This window comes from Pagrus major, chromosome 15, assembly GCF_040436345.1.
Source record: "Pagrus major chromosome 15, Pma_NU_1.0".
Taxonomy (NCBI): domain Eukaryota; kingdom Metazoa; phylum Chordata; class Actinopteri; order Spariformes; family Sparidae; genus Pagrus; species Pagrus major.
This window is the reverse complement of record NC_133229.1, coordinates 6,666,383-6,684,616: the sequence shown is the minus strand read 5'-3', so window position 1 is coordinate 6,684,616 and position 18,234 is coordinate 6,666,383. Positions and strand designations below refer to the sequence as shown.

The window sequence follows — 18,234 nt, the reverse complement described above, 5'->3', positions numbered from 1 at the left end:
TAAGATACTTTGTCTGGGAACCATTAATGTCTGCACAAAATGTCAGGACAATCTGTGCAGTAGTTGTTGAGATAATTTACTCTTGAGTTGGACTGGCAGCCTGGGACTAAAAATACACAACTGTCGCTAGCTGTTAAACTAAGCTGTAATGCTTTATGAATTGGTGGAGCAAATTGGTGAAGTACAATAATGAATTATTGATTGACTGATGCTGGTAAAGAATCAGTGCCTGCTGATATGGAGTCTTAAAGCAGGTGTTAGCTGGTTGAGTTAAGACCACCCTGCCATCTAAACATGCTAAAAGGTTTATGTCACTCCAGGAGATTAACTCACCATTTAGCCAGCGTGTGGGGGCATCCTCTGTCTTCAGTGTGGGAGACGGAGAGTTGCGGCGGATATCTGGGAAGCTCCTAAATTCATACTGGGAAGCTGTGTACATCTGCTGGTCTGAAAGAAAAGCAAGCTGAATCAGCTTCTTTAGACATTTAGTAAAACTGTGGCTGAAACTGTTAAAGAACTTACCAACTATGAGGGCAGTGTAGCCCGTTGTTGGGCCATAGGGACATTTGTCTCTGCCCTCTTCAGGCTGAGATGACATCACAAACCTCTCCTCATCCTATACAGGAGACACACATTTAAGGTAAAGAGGATGACGTTTGGTTTCATCTTAAATCACACAAGGAAGAAAAAAACTACTACAGTAAAAAAATTAAATGCCAAATGTATTTAACACCACTGGAAAGGCTGTAATGTGTTCTGCATTAACATACTATATATGCACAGAGGGGTCTGAAGGCATGAGTCCCACACATGTAGAGATGAGTCGAGTTGAACCTCTGGAGGAAGCGGATGTGATTAAAACACTCCGTCTGGAAGAGGAAGAGAAACCGGACAAGATATTATAGCAAGGAAATGAATATCAATACATAGGAGAGAACCAAATACAACAAAGATGAAAGGAAAGGACTGAGGGAGAAGGAAAAACTAAATGCCTACCTTATTGTCTTTTCCCTTGAGCAGACACTGACGTTTCTGCTCGGGGGAGGCCTCCCACTCAATCTAATACACACCACGGAATATACAGTAAGACAGAGAGAGAGAGATGATGGATGGTTTCATATCACTGACTCGCATGAATTTGAGCAAAAAACCACAGATCTGGCAGCAGATAAACAGAGTAAAATCTTTTTTGCTCCAATAATTCACGTATTAGGAACGTTGCAATCATAGCATATGTATTTTACAGCAGGAGACTGAGGTATGGTGGTGAGCACACACCGGTGATTATACCTCATGACAGACACCGCGGCCGAACTAACTTAATTAGCATAACAGCTTAATGTCAGGTTGTCACCAGGTAACAAACAGGGCAGTGTGACAGGTAAAAGAGGGTTTTCAGCTTCTATAGGTACCTAAAGGGATGGCTGAGCTTTAATGACATCATGAATCATCCTGAAACATGCAATACTGTTATACTATGCAAAACTGAGGATTTTCTTCTACAGTATACAGAAGCAAAATGTATTCCAGTACAAATTGCCAGCTGTTCTTTCTCCTCCTCTGGATAATGTCATAACTTGACATTTGTGCATGCATGAGTTGTTTCCTGTGAATGCCATTTGAGACTTGCGTGGGACTGGCGGACCCTGCCACTGACAGTGATCACACAGTAAATATTTTGATGGATATTATGATTGCAATATATTTCATGATTGGTGGTAATGATCATTGTCAACGAAAATGATCATTACCACCAATCATGAAATATATCGCAGGGCGTCACTGCAGCACTACAATACTTTATTATAATGCTGCTTTGTCAAACTAATCTGCTATTTGTATATTGCACTTGGCAATATTGCGAAATTAATAATATTTCGATTAACTGTGCAATCCTAGTCTGACATGAAGAATTCACAAGGATATTAACTTTAACTTTAATAATGAGAAAGGAAAAATGACCCAATATCTTAATAATCACTAACAAAGGTTTATCAACTCTGGATGTTAATCTCAATTACAGTACTTTAACTCCACAGACCTTTTGTTGGGACCAACAATACTTCAGCTTTTTGATGAAGAAACACAGAAATAATTTAATAAATAGGTGCCTAAAGGTACATAGAAGATACAACTCAGATGGATCTGCCTCAGTGGACTGACTTAACTGTAACAAGTCTGAAAAACAAAGGACTGGTGAACATTCCTTCCCTGTCTCAGAAAACTCAGATCTTTTCTGTGTAAAAGAGAAATACATCTCGAAACTTGTTGCTAAAGTTAGAGTTCCAAAAAGTATAGAAGCTAGCTAGCAGTGACAGCTGGTAGCCGTTGCTAGCATCAGTCACCATAGAGACCACCACACACACACAATGCAGAGAAACCGAGTATCCTGCTAAGTGTAAAAGTGTACAGGCCAAGAGGAAACATGACGGAAAAGCCCTCAGAAAACAAAATCATCCAACGGTTTCCATACATACAACAGACACCAGGTTAAAACACACAAAAACTTGTAAAAAAAACAAACAAAATAAACAAATAAGGCATTTTTAATTTGCATTTTTACTGTATGTTTGAACTTCAAAAGTAGAGTAGACACTGGCAGCACTGCATTGCGATAGATAGTATGCTAATCACAGCATTAATTAGGATGTATTTCTGTGTCAACATGGACCAATATGTGGATGTTTATGATGAATTCTGTATCTATTTAGAGTTACAGTGAGAAGATACAGTACATAGTTTTACCTCATTATTATGCAAGTTTATGCTGAAAGGAGCTCCTGTGGTGTAACAAAACACACAAGGGGTGACAGGGGAATAAATACTTTTGCCTCAAATGAAATACTGTTGCCTCCAAAAAAGTTTTGTGCCTTGTATGGAATGCAAATGAAGCTGTTGCAGAGTTAAAGATACGGCAGCTGAGGCATAAAACATGCAGCAACACCGATAACAAACAAAACTCACAGTGAGAGCAGAGCTGGCTGAGATGTCAGAGGCATTGAGAGCAAATACAGCCCCCCGGGCCCCGACGTAGAGGCGCTCACTGTCAGCCTCCAGCAACATGGTGCTGTAGTTGACTGCAGAGGACTGGAAACGCCTGCAGCCTTGGAGACCTGAGGAGGGAGAGGAGTGGAGAGAGAAGAATTGGTTGTTAATGAAGGTGGCCTTTTGTAACCTGACTTCCTCTGCTATGCCCATTTAAAATAGCACCTCAAAGAAATGAAACCACACAAGAAAGATAAATAAAATGTGAAAAATGGCTTAGGTGCTGCATCCCAGTCTTATATTCTGGCATCATATTGCCTCAAATATTGGGGAAGTCCTAATGTAAACAAACAAGCATGTAAACATAACTGGAGACATTGATAATTCGAAAATGCAATTATTGTGACGGGCCTAAAGACAATCACGCTGAACCTTCTATGTTGTCTTCTTGTTGTTCATCCACAGAGACTTCCTGACTCATTTGTGTGGCTACACACATTATGCTGCTGCTATTGATTACAGCTCCGTCTCTATGGGTACAGCTGAAGGTTAACAAATAATAAAAGCATCCACTGTTTACATTCATATATTCTAAAATACTCCAGGAATTGACTCATGTATTCCCTGTAGTACCACTAGACTGTTTACTGTATTGTCCACATCCAAACACATATGGACGCGAATGTCATCTGGATTTTTATGTGATAATATCAACTAAAAAAAAATCCACACCGATGGATATTCGCATACGAACACACGTCCCTGGAGGTCTTTAGAAAGCCCACAAATGTGTATAAAGTTCTTGCCATCAGGGGTAAGGCATGTTAAAAAGCACAAGAGTGAACACTTTTTCAATCAAACCAGACAGTGTGAGAATAAAGGCAGAAATAGAAATTGCTTTATCTTCTTTGATGGATTTCTCGTTGTATGATTGTCGAACGTCAGTGCAAAGAGGTAAGAGGGCCCTGCTCTTTGATTCTGAGCGACTCGCTTGAAAATCTGAGATTCTTTTTTTAGACTGAAGAAGAATTTATCTTCTATTAAACTCCACTGTGCTGTAGCTGCGTAGAAAATCTCTTTATGTGACTTCAAAGCTCCTTGTGAAAAAAACACAATGAGAAAAGCACGATGCAATAGCTCAAAGCTTCCCCTGCTCATTGTTGGTGCTGAAATGATTAGTTACTTACTGATTATTTGATAGAAAATTAATTTCTGACAATTTTGATGAACAACTGTCTAACCCTTCTATCAAGCAAAAATATCCTCAATTACTATGTTCTATGCAATCACATGTTCATTTGCATCTGCATCTGCAACTAACAATTTAATTATTTTATGTTCAACAATTAGCAATTAATATTTAGCAATTAACACTTCCGCCAAGGTCTGTTTGTCCGTTGGATTGTCAGCGGGGGTGACACAAAAACTACTAACCGGATTTCCACGAAACTTGGATGGAGGATGGGTCTCAGCCCAGAATAAACCCCATTAACTTTTGGAGCGATCAGGATAAAGGGACAGATCCAGGAACGTTTTCTCACTTTCCTTAACATTGCGAGATAGGGTGTTTTTCAACATTTCACTTGTTCAAAATAAATCAGTTGTATTTAGGTGGCTTGTGTCTATGACTTAGTACAAAACGAGACTGTTTGGGCCTTGGCAGAGGTATGCACTCTACTGAGTGCCATTCTAGTTAGTGTCGTTGTTTTAAATAACTTCATTGGTTGATTATTATTACGTTTTTAAATAATTCATCAAACAAAAAAATCTCAGTTTTATCCTGTCACATGCATTTTCTGTTTGTTGTGCTTTAAAACCATGATACACTGAATTATAGCAGCAACTAATAATATAATTATTTTTGTTCAATGATTATTGACTAATCTGCTTATATTCTTGACTAATTCTAGGTGCTGTATCGTAACGATACAGCACCTAGAATTAGTCAAGAATCAATTACACCTACACCTACAGCAGTCATTCTTGACTAATTCATGAATTGTTTTGTCTATAAATAGTCAGAGAAGTGTGAGGTTTTTTTTGCTTTTCTGAGACACATCCATGCTTTGATTCTAACTCTTAGGGCACACTCACACTGGGCAATCTGTACCGTGCTAAAGCACATTTGTCCCCCAAAGTCCAGTTTGTTTTGCACAGTACACTTCCTTTGCCCTGGTGCAGTTTGAAGAGGTGTGCTTCGGCAAGGTACAGTTGCTCATGTACGAGCACAGGCATGGGTGCGCAACGTGGACATGAAGTATAGCATACAAGCATATTACACCAACTTGCATAATCAAGAAATCCAGTAATGTGAGAGGGCCGTCTATGACCAAAACAACACAAAATAAGACACAAAAAAGTCAGTGAAGTGTCATGTTCTCAGTGTTGTTCTCTATTGTGCCGCAACCGAGCTACAACATGATGACGTATGTACAAGAGGTTACCGGCTGGTTGCAGCCAGAGCAAGAGCAGTGCAGGCCAGTGGCAGACTAGGGAATACAAAGTAACTCAAACAAGGAATTTAAGAAATACAAAAAGTCAATACAAATTGATATTTTTACATTTTAGCCTCAATATAGGCTTGATTTTTTTGGATAGCAACAGTGATGGAGCAATTAAAATGAAGTCATTACTTTGTGTTATTCAGTTAATCATTCAAGTAACTTGGTGTTTACTTTAATATATCTGTTCTTTGAATTCCTTAACTCTTTTCACTCATAATGTAGCCTACTCTGAATTTGCATCATTTGCATGATTAGTACAGTTTTGTAACATATTTCATATATTATCAATGGTTTACCGATAATTGATTGTTAAGGCAGCCAACTCTCACGTAAAGAAATTGCATCCCCACATGCTAACATTAACTTATTGGCACAAAGTGCAACTGAGGCACTGGTGGGAATGTCATTAGTTTGACAGGGATTTCGTCATAAACCAAAGTGTTGAACAAATTAAAATTTTGGTCAGATGATGAAAAATCAGAGATGACTATAGTTAGTAAAATACATCCTGAGGGGAAAATGAACTTGAGTTTAATTGGGGTTTGCAAGGTTTGCAAGAGAGACTGTGGTAAAGAAAAACTATATAGGCAGACAAAACAAAAAGACAAAAACATAACCAGCCCAACAAAAGCACAAAAAATACAACGAACAAAGAAAGACATAACAAAAGCATCCGTGAACATGAATGTCTTCACCACATTTCGTGATAAGACATTTCACTCAAAACCATGACACTAAAGTTAAATTCAGAGCGATCGAAGTCAAAGATATCTATCTGAACACTGATAGATATCTGAAAAACAGACCATCTGCTACTGTAACTGTCCCACCATTTTCTGCTTTTCTCTGTTTAATATCTAGTTATATATAGCACTGACCAGAAATGAGTTTGCAACTCCGTTATGGACAATAAAAGCCAAGGGATTATGCTCATCCTACACAGCTCTGCTGAGGAGAAAGAAGATAATGAAAAGAGGCCAAACACAACATTAGATTTCATCAAATCCACTTGTACTAAATGTGGCATTTTTGTAGTTCAAAGTCTCTTTGCTTCGTGTATGTGACCCTTGTCCAGTTTTCCAGGCTATATCGGGATGCATCTGTTTGACAGGACAAGACACTAATGGGGTTCACTCAAACAAACACTCACACGCACATATACACACACACTTGTCACTGTTAAGACATGTGATGAAGTCACTCGCTGCAGTCATGAGATGCCGGAGAGTTATGTAAGTTCTAAGCATACGATCTATCAGGACTCCACTTAGCTTGGGTAAACATGACACCAATGTCAACACAGACACAGAGGACCTCTAGGCATGATTTAACCACAACAATATCGCCACAAGACAACGGTTATGTGAGCAAACAGTGTGAAAATTACAGCAGAGTTGTAATCTAACATCCAATTAAAAAATCCGACGTGACTAATGCCGAGCAGGTTTCACCGTCAGCTGTTTGGACAACATTTACGCAACCTTTCATGCCCATTGAAAAGTAGAGTATCTCAATAAAACCAAGAAGAAAAAGTGTCAGACTTCTTGCATCCTCAGCCAATCCACTTCCCCCTGAAGATTGCATGGTTATCAAGCACTCTGTCATTAAGATTCTTATCAGCTGCTGCAAAACACGATCCACTCTGCTCACTTCAGCAGCAGCAGCAGCAGCAGCAGGCAGTTCACATCTAAGACTGCTCCTGGGTGATCAGGTGTCTACTTCTCCTCTCTCATTCTCAGCAGGAGGAAGAAGAGTATTACCTGTATGGGATTTTCGCAACATCCTACGTGATACTCATTGTGAGTGAAGACAAAGCAATATAGAAGAGACAATGCCCAAGTTTCCTCAGTGTAATCTGAGCATTAGGACACTGAACGCCTAACAGCTGGAGCGGGGTAACTCAAAACAACCTCGCTGAAAGTGTGACGCAGCGGAGAGGGATTTATTATTTGACATGATATTCATGTGACAGCACATTTTAGCCTCGGCTTACGAGATCATGCGAGATAAGGCGTGTTTGATTTATTCAATAGGGAAAGAAAAGGAGCAAGTGAGGCAGCGAGAGAAGCCCAGATGATATTATTTACTGAGCAAACACTCGGGACCTCGGCTGATCAGCAAAGTACACAGTGTTCAGGGACACACACACACACCACGCACGTACACACACTGGCTGAACCTCTAGGCGCTGGACTGTGACGTGACAGCGTGACATGCAAATTCACACCCGAACATCAGGCAAGTTTACGGTCCAGAGTATTCAGACATGAGAATGGGCCTGACAGGCCAAACTGAATGAATAAATTTAAAGGCCCTGACTGTAATTGATTACAAGTGTTTAGAAAGATAAATCAGTGTGTGTAACTACAAGGCATTAGTTTTCATTTGCTTATACTACCTGAGCACTGGAATTCCCCAAATTAATAACCCTTAACGACCTCCCTCCCACAAATATTTTCACCATCTTTATGAGAAAAAAGAGGAGAAAACACAGGTGAGTGTGTGTTGCCTATGCTCTTGTGCATGCATGTGTGATTTAACTACCCCACACAGGTTTGGAGGGTTTGCCTTGAGGTTGCTAAGAAACACAGAGATTAAAGGGATCAATGTTAAGGTTGCATATTGAAGTCTTCTCATCAGGAGGAGGGAGGCAAAAGAAACAAAGACGAGAGGTAATGGCAAGGTAACGGACTTAAAAGAAGGGCAACGCAACCATGAAAAGTACAAACTAATGGAGAAAAGATGGAGTAAAAAAGGCAGAGCTAGAGAGATGGATTGCAGAGGAGGGGGAGGAGATGAGAGAGTGACGGGGCAGCAGGCAAGGAGATGAGTCGTGTAGGAGGACCTGTGGGCTGGCTCCAGCACCAACCGATGATTTACAGAAACTGAGATAAAGGTATCAACAGAGGTTCATAGCAGTGCAGCAACAGGGGAAAAAAAGATGGATAATAAGTGTAGGTGGTTGATGTATTATGAGAAAGTCAACTGTTTGGAAAAAGTGAGGAGAGGGGAGGAGGGACATGGTCCTACAAGTGGATCTTATAAAGTGAATCTGGCTACAAGTTGAAGTGGAGACGTGAGAAAATTTCTTTCACACGTCTGTAAATCAACAAATAAAGTCCAGGATCAGATAACAGCTTTAAGGAGACACACACACACACACACACACACACACACACACTTGCCCACACATGTACAAAAGAAGAATACTGTATAAGGTGGTCTTGCGCCATACTACTACAGTTGTCATGGTTACGGTGCTTCTCAACTACCTACAGTGGTGTCAGTCTCCCTGGTGCTCCGCAGGGATCCAAGTGTAAGCACTTCACTCATCTGCCACGGTCTCTGTGGCACTTCAGGCTACGTGCCATCACTCATTCATGGTGAATGAATAATAATTACAGTTGAATAAAGAAAAAAAAATCATCTTTTATAGACTGAGGCAGGTGTAAAAATTACCAGAGGCAAGATGGTGTGTGTGCGAATTGAAGAAGAGAAAAGAGCTGCGTCAGGAGAATAGAGAGAAGGAATATAAAGAAGACTGAAAAACAAGATAAAGAGAAAGAAGACGACAACTGCAATACTACGGACAGAGACTGAATAAATAAAGAGTTTCTTTCTAAATGGAGATATTCCAGTGTGTAGGATTTAGGGGATCTATTGGCAGAAATTATTTCTAATTACGTTTTTCATTAGTTAAGAACTTAAGAATTGTTGTGTTTTTGCTACTTTACAATGAGACTTTTATATCTACAAAGAGAGTGGGTACCACCTTGTTGCACGACAATTTTACAGTAGCCATGAAAAGACAAACCAAACCTTGTTCTAGAGAGGGCTTTAGCGTCCACAGCAGGGACGGCTGAGACAAGGGTTGTTCAGTTGGTTGACATCTTGCAACTTTACCACTAGATCCTACACACTGGACCTTGAAAGAAACCTGTTACAACACAGCTCATTGAGTTATGACACATATGTAGGTCTTTAAGTTCAATGTTTGAGGGGCAAATGATGAAGATTTTTAAATGTTAACAAGAATGCGTGGCACCAAAAACGTATCAAAAACACCCCGATCTTTTGTAGAGCTGCAACAATTGGTCCTTAATAGCTTAGTAGAGTGACACAAAACTGTTTTGATCATTTATACTCTAAAATGTCAAACAATTGGTTCAAGCTTTTTTAAATGTAAGGATTTGCTGATTTTCTTTGTCAGGAATCTTTTGGTTTTGGACTGTAGGTTGGACTAAAGAATCAAAAAAGAAGACAGAACTTTGGGCTCTGGGAAACTATTGTCAGCATTTTTGCATTTTCCTGACATTTTACATAGAGCTGATATGATTTATTTTTTAGCTGTCAGCTATTCAATTTATTGTAATAAAATCTCTGTTCCAGCATCTTAAATGTGAATATTTTCTGGTTTCTTTACTCCTCTATGGCAGTAAACTGAAAATCTTTGGGTTGTGGACAAAACGAGACATTTGAGGACGTCATTTTGGGCTTTGGGAAGCACTGCTCAATATTTTATCGACCAAAAAACTGATGGATTATTCATGAACATAATTAGCAGATTAAACAACAATGAAAATAATCACTACTTGCAGCCCTAGCTGTGTGTTTGTGTCTGTGCTTACCGCTGCTCAACACTGTGATGCGTGGAGTCACGTCCAGGTCCAGAGGCGTTTTGAACGGGTAGCCGGCCGCCGCACACACACAGCAGCTCAGCAGCAAGAGCCGCACCGCAGAGGATCGAGCTCCCTGCATCTCAGCTGAGCCTCTCATGGGACACACACTCTCCAACCAGGGTGCAGAGGCACTCACACAAACATTTCACCCTACGACTCGCATACACTCCTGCACACACACACACACACCTACGCTCTCAGACAAACACTGGCAGGCAAGCTTTCACTGCGCTGTAGGAGAAACACACACAAAAGCAACAGTGTTAGTAGTCATGTCTACACTGGAGGAAGCATAAAATTCTGAACATGTGGGCACTGATGTCACCTCAGAAAGTCAGGAGAAGTTGAAAAAGCCGCTGAATTGAGCAGCACAGTTCAAACACATGAAACAAGCTGACGTGGAGGATTTCACAAGGATGACGCCAGAGGTATGAAAGAGTCACAAAGTGCGTTCACTCAATAAAATCTTGGATGTTTTTGTAGATCAATGGTGCTCTGCAAGACCGGGGTCGACTCTCTGTGTTGCAAAAGTCTTGCAGCGTGTGGTGTGTGTGAGCAACAGCTGCCGAGTGTAAACACATGACCGAGAAATATCATTAACCAAACAACGGCTGTCAAACAGAGCTACGTGCCGATACAACGGGCAAACACTTGGGGATTAAGCGGCGATGTGGAGCAGTCCGGACCGATAAGGTGTGAGACCAGTTCAAACAGCTGACGTACCTGAGAGGAGCCAAATCCACGAGAGGAGAGACAGTGAAATATGATCATCTCTAAGATGTGTCTGTGTGTATGCGTGTGTGTGTGTTGTGATGTGAATGCCAATGTTGTTCCAAGAGAACAAGACTCCTCTTTTGGAGGAGTGAAGGGAGAGGTGGTGAGAGGAGGGGAGGGAGGAGATGAAGTGTGTGTGTCACTATCACATGCACCAGCGCACACACCAACACTGACTGTGGAGCATCACCGACTTTATCCAGTTTTATGTGGAGGAATGGTGACATCTCTCTTTCTCTTACTCTTGTTCTTAGTCTCACACACATAAACACACACACACACATGCACACACACACTCTCTCTCTTTCTCTCTAAATACTCCACCTCTGTCTTTAATTCTTTCCCAGTTCCAAATGTAAACAGTCACACTCTCTAGCTCTTTACTTTCACACAGTGTGCCTCCAGCACACCAAAGAGCTGAGCGAGCATATGCACGCACTCACACACACATACTAACACAAATCTAGTTACGCACACTCACATGGATGCAACAAAAAAAGGAGCAGAAAACTGGAGCCATTAGCACAAGCGTTTGTGACTGCACTCTTACACACAGTCCCAGCAGTCCCTCAGGGCTGACACCATGACAACGGCCGGCTTGAGCACTGCATAATGAAACGGACAAACACAGCAGCAGCATGCAGGTGTGGATAACAGAGATACTCCACTAACTGTGATGTTAACAGTGGGAAGAAACTGTGAGACAGGGAATCACAGCATTGTATAAACTGAGATGTTATGACATTTTTCTACCCACTGTTCCTCCCACTGTAAACTCGCACTATGTAAGACTATCGTGCACTGGTAGTACTAAAATGATGGTGTCTCCAATCTTTTTCTTTATTTTAATGAAGATGCATTGGGATGATTTTGCATGTAACAAATCAGAACTTTCTTGAAACAAACAAAATGTTTTTCTGAAAACATTTTCCCTGCAGTCACTGGTTTCAGTTGCCTGTGAAATGAACTCAGCAGACAGACCTGAAACTAACAAAAGGTTCAAGTAAAATCGATGTGAGATGTCTGATGTATTGCTCTTTGTCTCTTAATAAAATTAAGCAGTAATGCACTTGTGAGTATAAATGTTCTGCAAATGAATCTGTGTGGGCCAGCTGCCTTTTCAGTTCTGAACTGAAATGATTCATGAATTTTTCAAGAAAATGATAAACAGTTGCTTGATCCAGCTTCTCAAATGTGAGGGGTTTTTCTCTTTTCTGTTTTATATCATTGTTGCTCAAAGTACCTCTGGCTTGTGGGCTTCTGGCTGAACGAAACAAGAAAACCTTCGGCTCTGACAACCTTGTGACATTTTAATGGACGAAACCATTAATTGATTAATTGCAAAAATGAATATTATTCGCTAGTTTCTGCCATAAAAACATGACTTCTTCTGAGAATACGAGTTTCAAAAACAAATTCATTACTGTAACAGAAAGCAAGTTTGAGATAAGAGTAAGGTCAACAAAATCTTAACAGTGATGGATTTAAAAGGGATATTTCTACTCTACATGAGTCAAATTTAACCATGTAAATGCTTTGAAATTGCAAAACCACCTTATGGTCTTCCAGGCATAAAGAAATAACTTCAACACAGTAAAAGCGTGGCTGTTTTTATGAGTTCTTGAAACATCGCCGCTTGGGAAATTCTACTTTTTGACTAACTGCTTTTTATAGGTTTTCACAGCTCTATCTTGTTCCAAGTATGGGAAATATTCTTTTGGGACACCAATTATTTCAGTCATGAATCCTCTCTCAGGATGTGCTGCCTCTCCTGAGGCCTGTCAAACACTGTAAAGGGGTGTCATTTACCCTCCCAGGCTTGTGTAAGCTGCTCTTAAAAGGTAGAGTAGGAGGTGCTCTGAAGGGCTCTTTACAAGTCATTTATTTGACTCATGCACACCAAATCACTCAAATGGGCTGTCAGGGTCTAAATCCCTTCAATCAGTCCGTCCGTCTATCACCCACAGTGGTCCTGATGTGGTCTTATAATCCCGAGAGGAAGAGGAGTCTCTTCAGATTGAAATGTTTCACAGGAAAATGATACAAAGAGAAAGAACGAGAGGAGAGAGGAGAGGAGCAAGCACAGAGGTAAACACTGTCAGAAAATCCAGCAGCGTACAGTAATGAGCTAGTAATTGTGACATTCCCAATTCTCTGTCATCTAAAATCCATTACTCCAGGCTCGGCTCTGAGTATGCCGGACCCCCAGAATGCCCATGCTTTCAATTGTTAATTGGCCACTGAGCACAAGAGTCAAAACTTAGAGAAAATATGCTGAAGATGAGATGAGACTGACCCAGAGGAAATCACGGTGACTCTATCACTGACGACCTAACCTTACTAATCGGTCCTCCCCCTGATCTCGCTGCAAAGCCCTCAGTCCCATGACATTCATTCACGGAAAAGGATTTTATCAGGCAATTATAAAGTGTCTATAAACCTGCCTGAATAGAGGAGATTGGAGCGCTGCGGTGACAGCTCCATCAACAGACAACAATTGTTCTAAAGGACTCCAAACTCTCAGTTTTTGTGTCGGATGTGTGTGTGCGTAACAAATAGTAGAAAAGATTACAGTCAAAGCCATTGAGCTGCGCCTCAACAGAGAGACAGACTGCTTTAAAACACTCATTTTACAGAGAGACAAAAGGAAGCCAACTGAACTGAAGTCTATTTGTGCTGTGGCATCATACTTTGTACAGTCACTTTGTGGTGTAACACTGAGATCTTTAAACTGACTTTACACACTGGAGTTATTCTGACAGTACAAAAAAAAAGACAAAAACTGTGTGTCTGTGTCAGTGTATTATTGACTGTTGTATGCCATCATTTATGTCAAAGCGTATTTGTGATATTTATGAGACTCTTTCCACGCTGCTGACGGTCTTCTCTGGACCAAATGTGGCAATGGTTGAGAGTCTAAAGTCTAAAATTCATGTTTTTTGTTTGAGAAGTTTAGACCCACAAAAAACAAGATTCTCATCCTATTTCTCTTTTAAGAAAACAGGATGCCTACAGTCAGTTCAGTGATGTCTTGAATTGGTCCTACTTGTAGTATGTAACCAGTGAGGGAAAAGAGAGAAAAACGTCAGGAAGAGCAAACGAGTAGGAATCCCTCTTCCAGGACAGACAGACAGACATGACAGAGTTTGCAAGCTAGTAGGTAGAAAGAGCAACAGCAAATCTACACTACAAAGAAACAGAACGACAATATTAGATCCACAGAGTGCAAATAGAGGGCATGAATGAAGAACAGGGAACAACTTTTGTCATCTTGCATAAACTTTAGTGCTGAGCAACATGGGCTTAAAATAATATTGCAATAGTTTTATTTTGTAATAAATGTGAGGACAGGGTGACAAAATCAGATATAACATTATTTTTGATGATTGACTGATAATGTTTGTCACGGCTGTAACTGACACCAAGTATTCCTAATCAAGGAGATCAATGATCGATATATGGAAACGATATACATTTGCAGTGAAAATAAAAATCTTCCTGTCAAATATGGAATAAGCAGTCGTGCAACATAACTAACTGCAAGTTATCCAAGTACTGTACTTAAGTACATTTTCAGGGAAACTCAACTCATGTATTTCCATTTTCTGCTACTTTCTTCTTCCACTCCATCACATTCATAACTCAAGCTACAAGTGACTTTGCAGATTCAGATTATTCAGTGCTAATAGGCTATTGCTTGAATGTGGTGGAAGTGTTGTATTTTATAATTAATTGTTTCATCTGCAATCAGATACAAAAAATAAAAACAGTGAAATGGATCAACAGAAAAATATTGGCCCTAATAATTGTCCAGGTCAATAATCGGTGTTTCTCTATTTTGAAAGACTGCGATGTCGGTATATACTGTCGGGATAACTAACGATACTTTCACAAAATAATAACCCAATGACATTTTTGTTAAATAATCATCTTTCATGTGAATACAATGACAAAGTGGGTAGAGGCAAGTATTAGACCATGAAGAACAATCTGGTAAGTTCAGAAAATGTCATCACTTTACTGTAGCGCAGCTAGGGATGCACGATACTGGAACGATAAACTATCAGCCCGATATTAAAAAAAATTATATTATCAGCTCTTTACTGGTATCAGTGACATTTTAGCCAAATGAAGACACATATCACCCATCTTCTTACTCACATGTGTGTGTAAAATACAGGTTAGGAGTTTCTTTATTGGTTATCAGTATCGGCCATCAGAACAGGTAATTGTTGGTTATCTGTATTAGCTTAGAAGAATCCACATTGTGCATCAACGCAGCTTTTAAAACCACAAATGGACATCACTTATGCCATAATATGATAACACATTGTTTGAGAACGTTTGCAGTGTAGCTGTAGCCAGGAGAACAAATCCTGATGGAATAATGCTCTTTTCACTGACAGAGTGTACTGACTTTACTCTGAGCTTCCTGTTTTATTATGGTTGCCCCCTTTGGACTGTGCCAATGAGAGGCTGCAGCAGAACATTGAGTTACTCAAAACTAAAGGCCACAGGGAAGTAAAGACAAAAGCCTGATTATAAATGGACAAAACCAACACTTGAATAAGGTTTGAGTGGAATACCGGTTAAACTTCCCTTTGAAGAACGGGCCAGAATTAAAAAAACAATAGAAGGAGAACATCAAGGTCTGCATGACAATAACATACTTTGTGTTACCCCATCTAAGCATACCTCAGATGTGTTTCCCTCCACTACGTCATGAATACGTAAAGACTACACAGGTAGATAAGTGGGTTCACCGGGTTTCTCTATAGGCTTAATGATTACATCACAGTTACAAAGACCATCAGCTTGGACAGGAGGTGTCTGATTACCCATGAAGCAGATCAATTTAGCTCCTGAAGCACCTTCAACATCATCAATGTGTATTTACAGCTGATTTACTCCAATCAGAGCTGTCCAGCTGACAGCTCGCCATATGTTTTCCACATGACTCAGAGGCTGCAGCTTTCACTTTGCATGTTGCCCACATCCCTGTTGATATCTGACGGATTGAGAGTCAGGACCAGGGCGGCCCCAGATGAGTTATAACGCAGTAATGCAGTAAAAATGAGGCAGGAGGGCACATTATTGGTCATCAAATACAGCAATTAGCCAGCTGTTTTTTTTAACACACATTCATGATGTCTGTTTTTGCCTCAGTTGGTGATATATTACACCTGTGTGAACATATATCACAATGAGACGTGTATTATCTCATATTGTATAGGATATTGTACAATTATCAGAAGAAAACTGTAAATTCTGACCATTGTATACTTGTCAGAAAGATTTTAAGAGGTTAAGAATAATCATATTACACAACTATCACCGTGTGACAATTGTAGAAATGCTATAAAGGCGCCACAATAGAAACATATCAAGGTAAACTCACTACTACAGTAAGTACAGGTATTTTTCTGTAGGTTTGGTAAGCTAATGTTCCGTGTGTCTTACCTGAGTCGCGTACAAATTCCTCGAAGACAAGCTTATGTTCGTTTTCCTTGATCTTAAAATAATCCAACTGGACTTTAAACGCCTGTACACACTCCCCAACAAACATACACCCACTGACCGACACACGGCGTTGACAGTGGGGCTGACTCTCCACTCAGCTGCCGTCACAGGTGGCCCGCCCTCCCACGACGCTCACTTCTTCGTGATTTTTTTTTTCTCCCTCCAACAACCTCATATCAGGTAGTCCGAGTCCTTTTTCTCAACAGCTCTTTGTTAGTTGACGATAAGACAGTTTCTGTTTCGTCTTACTTACTAAGGTGTGTATCACGCGCCTCAGTCGGCGCGAGGACAGTGAGGTAAAGTGGGAAAAGGTGCATGAACGAAGGCAACCTGGGGCGTTCATGCTGCAAGATGGCGCCACACTGACACCTAGAGGACGCAGAGGGAATTACAAATGTTAATAACATGCAACACATTGAACTCACAAATGATAATACTAATAATACTACTACTACTACTACTACTACTCCTAATAATAATAATAATAATAATAGTAATAATAATAACTATATATGGCACCTTTAACTAAGATGAAGTTAGAGCACAAAATGCAAAACACAAAATGTCAATCTGAACATATACAAGTAAAAGGAATAAAAGGGATAAAACAGACAAAATCACATAAAATCGATACAAATAAAGGGATAAATAAAAGAAATAAGTGCAATAAATCAGTTCCTCTCACATTAGAGGAATCGAAACAGATAAATAGATTAAGAACAAGGATAGAAAGACTAAAATGAATTTAAAAAGCAAGTGTAGAAGACGCTTTTAAGAAGTGATTTAAAATGCAAATGGCCTACAAGAAACACATACAAACATTTAAAATATAAATCAGACACTATATTGAAACATTGTCTTTAATATCTCTGCTTGTTACATGGTATCTGATGTAGGCTGATGCAGTTCTGTCTTGTCCTGTTTTTTGTCTAATTAATTGTAATTAATTAGTTGAACATGACACATTACCACTTCTACTGTGAGTACTGCCTGTGTTTATCTAGCCTCTCTTATTGATGGCTGAAACCAATGTTACTCAATATCTCTCCTGACAAAAGAGGAAAAGATTAAATCAAGTATTTTTCAGCATTTCATTAGTGTTTGATTCTGCTTTGTAAATGCAATCAATACTCGTGGCTTCAAGCCCCTGTAAACTTGGTTTTAAACTTTTAATTAAATCATATCTCAAGAGTTAAAATCTGCAATAAGTAATTTTCTGGCCACCTGGGGAGCAGTGACACAGCACCAAACACAGATATTATTACCTAGTCAGTTGATAAGCAAAACTTAGCAAAAAGTCACATATTTACCGTCTAGCAGATCTAGAGCAAAATCAGTAGTTATTTGTCGTTGTGAGTCAGTCCTCCTGGTGAATGTGAATCTAATATTTATTCACTTTTAGCTCTGTTTTTGGTCTCCACCACATCCTGAGGCAAGTTGAATATTCCACTATCTTCAGCTAGTTGTGACTGCAACTGGTTAAATTGGTTTCCTATCTGGTTCTTTAGTTATGTTTTCATAAGCAGGTCATTTGTCTGTCTGTTGTTAGGTGACAGATGGGTAATGTTGAGTGATGCCGAGGTAGAAGACTGGCTGATGGTACGCCACTCTTGTTCCAGTGGCTTGGCTATTAACCTGAATACAGTCGTAAAACCAAAACAATAAGCTGAAAGATGCTACAAAGATTTGCAGAGCTGAGGGGAGAATATTGATTGTAGCTGCTTTCAAAAGTTCACTTAACTTATGACAAAAGCAACCTGTTAAAGTTTCAA

General features: G+C 39.9%; 1 protein-coding gene across 1 annotated transcript in view; it reads right to left on the bottom strand.

Annotated features, from left to right (window-relative positions):
• Window positions 1-16,518, bottom strand: part of sema4ga (sema domain, immunoglobulin domain (Ig), transmembrane domain (TM) and short cytoplasmic domain, (semaphorin) 4Ga) — a 30,205-nt gene extending 13,687 nt beyond the window's left edge. The window contains exons 1-7 of the mRNA XM_073481266.1: window positions 16,403-16,518; window positions 10,118-10,399; window positions 2,965-3,113; window positions 997-1,059; window positions 771-869; window positions 523-616; window positions 334-447 (exon numbers count right to left, since the gene is read on the bottom strand). Of these exons, the coding sequence (XP_073337367.1) occupies window positions 334-447; window positions 523-616; window positions 771-869; window positions 997-1,059; window positions 2,965-3,113; window positions 10,118-10,265 (667 nt within the window). The 5' untranslated portion in view covers window positions 10,266-10,399; window positions 16,403-16,518. The remainder of the gene's footprint in view (window positions 1-333; window positions 448-522; window positions 617-770; window positions 870-996; window positions 1,060-2,964; window positions 3,114-10,117; window positions 10,400-16,402) is intronic.
• Between the last annotated feature and the right edge of the window lie 1,716 nt (window positions 16,519-18,234).